Source organism: Balaenoptera musculus, chromosome 15 (genome assembly GCF_009873245.2).
Source record: "Balaenoptera musculus isolate JJ_BM4_2016_0621 chromosome 15, mBalMus1.pri.v3, whole genome shotgun sequence".
Taxonomy (NCBI): Eukaryota; Metazoa; Chordata; class Mammalia; order Artiodactyla; family Balaenopteridae; genus Balaenoptera; species Balaenoptera musculus.
This window is the reverse complement of record NC_045799.1, coordinates 26,152,460-26,162,171: the sequence shown is the minus strand read 5'-3', so window position 1 is coordinate 26,162,171 and position 9,712 is coordinate 26,152,460. Positions and strand designations below refer to the sequence as shown.

The window sequence follows — 9,712 nt, the reverse complement described above, 5'->3', positions numbered from 1 at the left end:
GAGGAAAGAAAATCTCTATCATCATTATATATTGTAGTCTTCTGTAATCTATTGCTGGACCCTCTCTTTTATTCCATTAGTATATTTGTCTATTCTTTTTTTAATAGAATTTCACTTTATTATTTTTAAATGAAATTTTATTTTTAAAATTTATTTTATTGAAGTATAGTTGATTTACAATGTTGTGTTAATTTCTACCGTACAGCAAAGTAATTCAGTTATACATATATATATATATATATATATATATGTGTGTGTATATATACACATTCTTTTTCATATTCTTTTCCATTATGGTTTATCACAGGATATTGAATATAGTTCCCTTATTTGTCTATTCTTGCATGTATATTTCATAATTTTAAAAGATATGATAAAAGTCTTTATAGACAATGTAATTAGAAAAAAGCTGGAAGGAAATGCATTAAAATCTTAATGGCGGTTATTTCTGGGTATTGGGATTCTGTGGGTGATTTTGATTTCTTTTCATCTGTGCTGTCCACATTTTGTACAGTGGGCAAAGTACACTTATGTAAAATGGGAAAATACTTGCCCTTTGTCTCTGGTTTAGAGACTCCTGGTTTTGTGACCCTGGAACCTGGGTCAACGGGACACAGGCTGAGTATTTTGTTTTGAGTCTCTATGACGATAAGGATAATCAAAAATTTTGTTGTTGTTGGCAACATGGGGACACATAAGCTACCACACTGGAATTTTTGATTTAGCAGGAGTGGGGAAGCCTCCAATTTCTCGTGCCAGGTCTGACTCGCTCTACCCCTGACTGTGCTCTCTCTGCCTCACACATGGTGGGTACCAAGCAAGCAACTCTCTTCTCATGCTAACCATGCAGGGTGGGGGCCACAGGAGTGATGTGTAAGGTGAAAGTGAGCAGAGCAGATATTTAGCAAAGGGCATGATCCAACCAAGACTTGAGGAAGAATTTGGTTAAAATGCTTTCTTGGTGATTGGCTGGCAAATACGGCATTTCACTGTAGATATATATGAGGGGGAATGAGTTTGTTCACCACATTGCTTTGAGTTGAGGTCAGGTCTTAGAAAATCTTGTCTGAGCCTTAGGACAAATCAAACTTGTATGTCTTCATTCAATAACCATTCATTGATCAGTTATGATGTGTCAGGCAGCATTGTAGTTGCTGCTGAGGATAAAGTAGTGAACAACAACAAAAAACCCCACAAATCCCTGTCCTCAAGGAGCTCATAGTCTGGCCAAATGTTCCTGGTTGCCAGCTAGGTAGGAAAGGTGGTATCCCATCACCATTCTCAGCGGGCATCTAGGAAACTGGGGTACCAGGTGGGTGTGGCTCCTTGCCCAGGCCCCTCAGTACCTGTGACAGCGGCCAGGGTGAGCTCCAGCTCCCAGCACTGCTGAGCTAGATCACCTCTCTTGCACAGATAATCTTCTTGCAGAGCAGGCCTCGCCTGCCACACACGGCTGCCCTGCTGAGCAGCTGCATGGACGGATACATCTATGCCTGGTCCATCCACGGGAGCGGAGGCCTGCTGGGGAAGTTCCCCGTGGACGCTGAAGACAAAGGGGATGTGGTGGTGGGTGCCATGGCCACTGACGAAAATGACTGGATTCTTGTCACAGGGGATTGTAAAGGACACATCAAGGTGAGGAAGAACTGGCGTTGAGATTGAGGGACTGGCATCAGCCAAGCTCTGGCCACCTCTTTGCCATATGTGGCCCTTGCCTAGTCCCTGTGCCCTCTGGGTACTGGTTGCACTTGTAAAACAGTGGGCAGTGGGGTGGGGTTACCTAGAGGAGTCCTCTTCTGCTCTCGTGGGCCCAGTGAAATGAGGGAGGGCTTGGTCAGGAGGCCCCTCTAAGAAGCCTTCCCCGTGGGTCCTGTGCTCCATCATTCTTTTCCTGCAACTCCCTCACCCCCAGCGGGGCATCTGATCTGTGATCAGCTGTCTCAGGAGCTGATTTTGTGCTTGGTGGTGACATGAGGTGAGAGTGTCCTGACCTTGGGTCGCTCACACCCTCCCTACATGCTAGCTCAGGGTCTGGGCTAGAAGATCCCATGGGCCCCTTCCGGCCCTGAGTGCCTGGGTATCTCAGATGTGTGAGTAAGAACTATCCCCCTAGAGTGAAGAGACATGGTCTGGGAGGGGCCCCCAGAGTGACCTGTATTCAAGGAGTGCTGGGCCACTAATCCACAATTTGTGCCTAGATCTGGGACATCAAGGATTACTGCAGACTTACTGACAAAGAGCCAACCCATCCTAGTAAAATAAACAAGTTTCCATTCTTAATTCCTAAACGGATTCAGATCAGCCTCCCAAACTACAGTCCCTCGGAGGAGAAAAAGGTAGGAAGATTCCTGGACAGTTGCTCAGAATAGTGCCTCTGAGCCCCACCAGCGAGCTGGGACCATGGTTCCTATACTGAGATTCTGAATCTTTTATGTTTTCTGTTCAAGATTGTCTGGTTGATATGGAAAAGTTTCTACTAACCAGAAGTCACCGTTGACCCGTAAAACACAAGTATGCACACACCGAATACACCCACATGCTCACACATGTACACACACACACACACACATATACACACCTTCCATGGGCTTTGATCTTTGTAATGAAGGCCCTGGAGTCATGAATTCTTTTAAAAAATAATGAAAATATTTATGTATTTTCTTGAGTAGGTAATGCATTTACATAGTTCAAAAATCACTTGATATTTCCCTGATGAGTAGTGAAGTTGAACATCTTTTCCTTAGTTATCAGGAAAATGCAAATTAAAGCCACAAGGTGATACCACTATGCACCTACCAGAATGACTAAAACTGAAAGGACAGGCAATGCCAAATGTTGACAAGGATATAGGTCAACTGGTGATGAATGGTTATGATGGTGGTTGCAGACTCTGTGAAAATACTAAAAACCATTGAAGCCAGCACTTTAAATGGGTAAATTGCATGTGAAATGTATTTCAATAAAACTGTGTTTAAAAGCTATAGAAATGATAGAGCAAATACTCTTTTTCACAAGTCTTTGTTTGTAGTTGTTTATCCACACATCTGGTAATTTATCCCAAGGAAGTAGTATGTAAAAGAACATAAATCTAAGGCCTTTAACGTGTACTGCCAAACTGCATTCCAGAAAGTGTATACAGGTTTGCACTTTATTAGCCTGTTTTGCTTTATCCTTGACAACATAAGGTTTTTATTTCTAGCAGTAGTTATCTGAGTAAGTGTCCCCTGTGTCTATCAGAGTGCCTTGCTTAGAGAAGACATTCAATAAAAAAATGTTTAAAGTGAAAAAAAAACTTTCAGTTGATTTTTAGATACAAACAGTTTCTTTTGATTTTAATTAAGATGTTTGCTTGTTAGTGATGTTAACATCTGTCCTCATTTTATTGGCCATATATAATTTTATGAATTGCCTCTTCATGCCCTTGGCCCATTTTTCTATTGTGGTAACCATCTTTTATAAATGATAAAATAATCATTTATAAAATCATGATATAATCTTTTTAAAATATATTAAAAGATATTAACTCATTGCCTGTCATATGTATTACAAATATTTCCCCCCAATTTGTCATTTGCCTTTTAATTTCATTTATGATGACTTTTAAATTACAACATATTTTTGTTGTCAAGTTAATTTTTCTTCCCACTGTGCTATTTCCTGTCACTCATCACTTTCTTATTCAGTGATAAGTAGTCACTCATACTTTCTTTTCGATGTTTTATTTTCATTTTATTTTATGTTTCATTAAAAAGGATTCTTCTAGTGTTTATTTAGTTGTAAGATGTAAGGCAATGATTTAAGTTTCACTACTTAGTTTTTCAGGAATTCCAGCACTGTTGATTGAGTCCTGTTCTCTGTTACCACCATTTTCCCTACCTTTCTTATCATTTACCAACGTTTTAAATATATATTTGGGTTGATTTCTGAGCTGTTGTCTTCCATTGTTCTGCTTAGTTTTTATTATTGTGACTTAACATACTTGAACGTGGTAAAACACATCCTCCTTCATTAATCTTGTTTTATTTGAGAATGGTCTTGTGTATTTACACTCATTTTCCAGTTAAGTAGAGTTTTATTCTCTCATAGTGCAATGTGATATATCACCCCCTTACTCACCCTATTCTACGCCTGGTGCCCAACTAAACAACTTGAGAAAAAGACCTGGGTTCTTGTCACTTTCTAGCTGTGTGGCTTTGGGCCTGTTACTGAGTATCTCTGACTCCCACTTCTCTCCTCTGTGCAGGACTCATACACATCCTGTAAGGTTATTGTGATGCTCAAGTGGAATAATCTGTATACGAGCGGCTGGTAAACAATACAGCAATATGCAGTGCTTTTGATGATCTTACCAAAGGGACCAGTGAGAGCCAGAGAAGTGCTGGGACTTACCTAAGGTCACCAGAAACTTCATGTGGGAATGTGTCTAGGACTAGAACCCTGGCCCATGTCCCAACTCCTTCCAGAGGGCTCTGCTGCCTCCAGTCCTGGGTGCCCTCTGATGAGCCTGTGTCTTGGTATAATTAATTCTCCTGCACTGTCCCCTGTAGGTTGAGGCTGGCCAGACCATTTCCCTGGTTCCGCCCAAGCTTCTGATTACCTGGAAGGCCCATTTGGATGGTGTGGCAGACATCCTGTATGTGGACAGCCTCCAGCTGGTTATCAGTGCTGGCCAGGACCGGGACGTCAAGGCTTGGAAACTCTCTGGTGACGCCATTGGTATGGTCCTGCTGAAGCTCAGCCATGCCCCATGGCCCTTCCTGGCCCTGGCCCTGTTAGAACATAAGAGGAGCATAACCTCATATCCTGGGGGTGGGGGTTTCAGGCAACAGCAGCTGTCTTTGCTCAGATAGTATTACAAGATGTGAGTCTTTCCAGTTGTCCATTCAGCAGTCTGTCCATCCATCCATCAACTGTCCATCCACTCATTCACTCATCCACCCAACACTATTTGCCTTTGTATATCAAATCATATATCTGATAAGGTACATTCTTTTCTCTTTTTAAAAATAAACTTAATTCTTGAGGTATAACATACATAACGAAAAACACACAAACCAAAAGGGTTTTCAGCTTGGTGAATTTTCAGAAAGTAAACATATACCCATATAACGACCATTGTATTAAGAAACAGAACATTACCAGCACTCAGGGCTCCCCTCATCTCCTAACCCAACCATCTCTACCTACTCCTCTCCAAAAGGAACCACTGTTCTGATTTCTAAGTCCAAAGATTAGGTTTGTCTGGATTTGAACTTTGTGTAAATGGAATCATCTGATAGCTTCTCCTTTGTGTCTGGGTTCTTTCTCTCAAACACCATTACGTTTGTGCCATTCAGCCATTTGTTGACTGTAATAGTTCATTTATTCTCATTGCTGAGTAATATTCTGTTGTTGATACACCATGCTTTATCTATCTGTGCTACTGTTGCTGGGCATTGGGGCTATTTCAGGTTATTAAAAATAAACACTGCTATGAACACTCTTATAAGATTTTTTTGGTGAACAACTGTATGCATTTCTGTTGGATAAATATCTAAGAATGGAATTGCTGAACCACAGAGTAGACACATTCAGTCTCAGTATATACTGCTAAACTATCTTTCAAAGTGCTTACCACTTTGTACTCTTTCACCTGTCCCATAACTTTGCCAACACTTGATATTGTCGGTGCTTTAAATTTTAGCCATATTGATGAACATATAGTAACATTTCATTCTGTTTTTAATTTGCGTTTCCCTGACGAGTAGTGAGGTTGAGCATTTATTTATGTATTTATTGATCACTTGGCTGTATTGTTTTGTTACGTGTTTGTTCAGATATTTTGCCCATTTTCCTATTGAGTTATTTTGTTCTTTTGGATTTATAGGAGTTATTATATTTTCTGGTTATGAGTCCTTTGACAATTATATATTTTATAGGTGCCTCCAACCAGTTTAAGCCTGCTTTTTATTCTCAGTAATGTCTTTTGATGAACAGAAGTTGTTAATTTTAATGTTATCCATGTTCTCAATCTCATCCTTTATGGCTTGTGCCTTTTATATCCCTCCCCCCCGCGATTTTTTTTTTTTTTAAGGTGGTTAAAAAACAAATTACATGAAATCTACTGATTCAGCAAGTCCAATTCCGGGTATGTGTTCAAAGGAAATGAAATCACTATCCCAAAGAGATATCTGCACCCCCATGTTCATTTCAGCATTATTTACAATAGCCAAGATGTGGAAACAAAGCTACATGCCCAACGATGGATGAATGGATAAAGAAAATGTGACATACATTATTTGTGACTCATATATATATCATATATAACATATATGTATTGTGTATATATTATATATGTATAGTATTGTATATGTATGTGTGTGTATATACACACAAAAATACACAATACAATATTATTCATTCATAAGAAAGAAGGAAATCTTGCCATGTGTGACAACAGGTGGGTAATATGCTAAGTGGAATAAGTCAGAGAAAGAAAAATACTGTATGATCTCACTTCTGTGTGGAATCTAAAGAAACCAAACTCATAGAAACAGAGTAGATTGGTGGTTGTCAAGGACAAGAGGTGGCATGGGGTAAAGGGATAAAGGTGGTCAGAACACACTTCCCGTTATAAGATGAATAAGTTCTGGAGATCTAATGTACAGTATGGTGACTACAATTAAGAATACTATATCATGTACTTGAAAGTTACTAAGAGATTAGATTTTAAAAGTTCTCATCCCCCAAAACAAAAAAATGGTAACTGTGAGGCGATGGATGTATTAACTAACCTTATTAAGGTAATCATTTTGCAATAAGTCAAATCATCATGTTGTACACCTTAAACCTAACACAATGTTATATGTCAATTATATCTCTAATTCTGGGGGAAAAAACATGAAATCTACCCTCTTAACAAAATTTTAAGTGTACAGTACAGTATTGTTAACTGTATGCACTTCGTTGTACAGCAGCTCTCTAGAACTTAATCATCTTGCATGACGGAAACTCTGTACACATTGGACAACTCCCTGTATCCCCCTCCCCTCAGACCCTGACAACTACCATTCTACTTTCTGCTTCAATGAGTTCGACTGCTTTAGATACCTCGCATAAGTGGAATTATGCAGTATTTGTTCTTCTGTGACTGGCTTATTTCACTTAGCATAATGTCCTCAAGGTTTATCCATCCTGTAGCATAATACAGGATTTCCTTCTTCTTGAAGGCTGAATAATATTCCATTGTATGTATATATCACAGTTTTTGTTTATCCATTTGTGAATTTATGAACATTTAAGTTTTTTTTAACTCTTAGATACTCTAAATAACACTGCAATGAGATATTTCTTTGAGCTCTTGCTTTCAATTCTTTGGGATAAATAACTCAGAAGTGAGACTGCTAAATCATATGGTAGTTATATTTTTAGTTTTTTAAGGAACCTCCATACTATCTTCCATAGTGGCTACACCATTTTACATTTCCACTAACAGTGGAAGGGTTCCAATTTCTCCACATTCTCACTAACACTTTTTATTTTCTGTTCATGTTTTTGGTTTTTGACAGTAGCTATCTCTATTCCTAGTTTGCTGAGAAGTTTTTTCGGTAATCATGAATAGGTGTTGGATTCTGTCAAATGATCTTCCTGCTTCTATTGTGACGATCATATGGTTTTTCTCCTTTATTCTGTTAATGTGGTGAATTACACTCTTTGAATTTTGAATGTTAACGCAGTCTTGCATTCCTGGGGTAAACCTCAGTCAAGGTGTATTAATCTGTTTAATACATTGTTGAATTCTTTTTGTTTGTTTTTGGCTGTGCCATGCAGCTTGCAGGATCTTAGTTCCCTGACCAGGGATTGAACCCGCACCCCCTGCAGTGGAAGCTCAGAGTCTTAACCACTGGACTTCCAGGGAAGTCCCATGTTGAATTCTGTTTGGTAAAATTTTGTTGCTTCTATGTTCATGAGGAATATTGATCTGCAGTTTTCTTTTCTTGTAATGTCTTTGTCTTGTTTTAGTATCAGTGTAATGCTAGTCTCATAGAATGATTTGGGAAGTACTCCTTCAATTTCTGGGAGAATTTGTATAGAATGGGCATTATGTTCCTTAAATATTTGATAGAATTCACTATTAAACTCACTGGGTCTAGAATTATCTTTATGGAAAGGATTTTGATTATGAATTAAATTTCTTTAGTAGATATAGGGCTAATTAGTTTTTCTATTTATTTTTGTGTCAGTTTTGATAAAGTCATTTTTTTCAAGGAATTTGTTCATCTAAGTTTCAAATATGCTGTCATTAAGTTCTTCACAATAATGCCTTATCATCTTTATAATGTCTACAGGATCTCTATTAATGTCCCCTTTTTCATTCCTGATACTGACAATGTGTTTTCTTTTTCTCTCTCTTTTATCAGTTTTGCTAGAGGTTTATAAATTTATTAATATTTTCAAAGAATCAACTTTGTTGATTTTCTCTATTGTTCATTTTCTATTTTATCATACTAAGTGAAGTAAGTCAGAGAAAGACAAATATCATATGATATCACTTACATGTGGAATCTAAAAAAGTGACACAAATGAACTTATTTACAAAACAGAAATAGACTCACAAACATAGAAAACAGATTTATGATTATCAAAGGGGAAAGGGGGTGGGGAGGGATAAATAAGGATTTGGGGATTAACAGATACACATTACTATATATAAAATAAACAGCAAGGACCTACTGTATAGCACGGGGAACTATACTGAATATCTTGTAATAACCTATAATGGAAAAGAATCTGAAAAAGAATGTATATAAATATTCTTTTATATATATATTCATATATATGTATATATATATAAAACTGAATAACTGAATCAATTTGCTGTACACCTGAAACTAACACAACATTGTAAATGAACAATATTTCATTGGTGAAATATCTATATTTAGGTCTTCCGCCCATTTTTTAGCTGGATTGTTTGTTTTTTTGATATTGAGCTCCATGAGCTGTTTGTATATTTTGGAGATTAATCCTTTGTCTGTTGTTTCATTTGCAAATATTTTCTCCCATTCTGAGGGTTGTCTTTTTGTCTTGTTTATGTTTCCCTTTGCTGTGCAAAAGCTTTTAAGTTTAATTAAGTCCCATTTGTTTATTTTTGTTCTTATTTCCGTTACTCTAGGAGGTGGGTCAAAAAAGATCTTGCTGTGGTTTATGTCAAATGGGAAGTAGCAGCATAGCACAGGGAGATCGGCTCGGTGCTTTGCGATGACCTAGAGGGGTGGGATAGGGAGGATGGGAGGGAGTCTCAAGAGGGAGGGGATATGGGGACATGCATATGCATATGGCTGATTCGTTTTGTTGTGCAACAGAAACTAACACAGTATTGTGAAGCAATTATACTCCAGTAAAGATCTATTAAAGGGACTTCCCTGGTGGTGCAGTGGTTAAGAATCCGCCTGCCAGTGCAGGGGATACGGGTTCAAGCCCTGGTCCCGGAAGATCCCACATGCTGCGGAGCAGCTAAGCCCTTGTGCCACAACTACTGAGCCTGTGCCCTAGAGCCCGCGAGCCACAACAACTGAGCCCGTGTGCCACAACTACTGAAGTCTGTGCGCCTAGAGCCCAAGCTCTGCAACAAGAGAAACCACCGCAATGAGAAGCCTGTGCACTGCAACGAAGAGCAGCCCTGGCTCGCTGCAACTAGAGAAAGCCCGCGCACAGCATCGAAGACCCAGCG

The 9,712-nt window shown here is 38.7% G+C and overlaps 1 protein-coding gene across 1 annotated transcript in view; it reads left to right on the top strand.

The window, feature by feature from the left end:
• The window catches only part of EFCAB8 (EF-hand calcium binding domain 8), a 69,128-nt gene that overhangs the window by 40,315 nt on the left and 19,101 nt on the right, over positions 1 to 9,712 (top strand). The window contains 3 exon segments of the mRNA XM_036825247.1: positions 1,414 to 1,635; positions 2,199 to 2,336; positions 4,548 to 4,716. Of these exon segments, the coding sequence (XP_036681142.1) occupies positions 1,414 to 1,635; positions 2,199 to 2,336; positions 4,548 to 4,716 (529 nt within the window).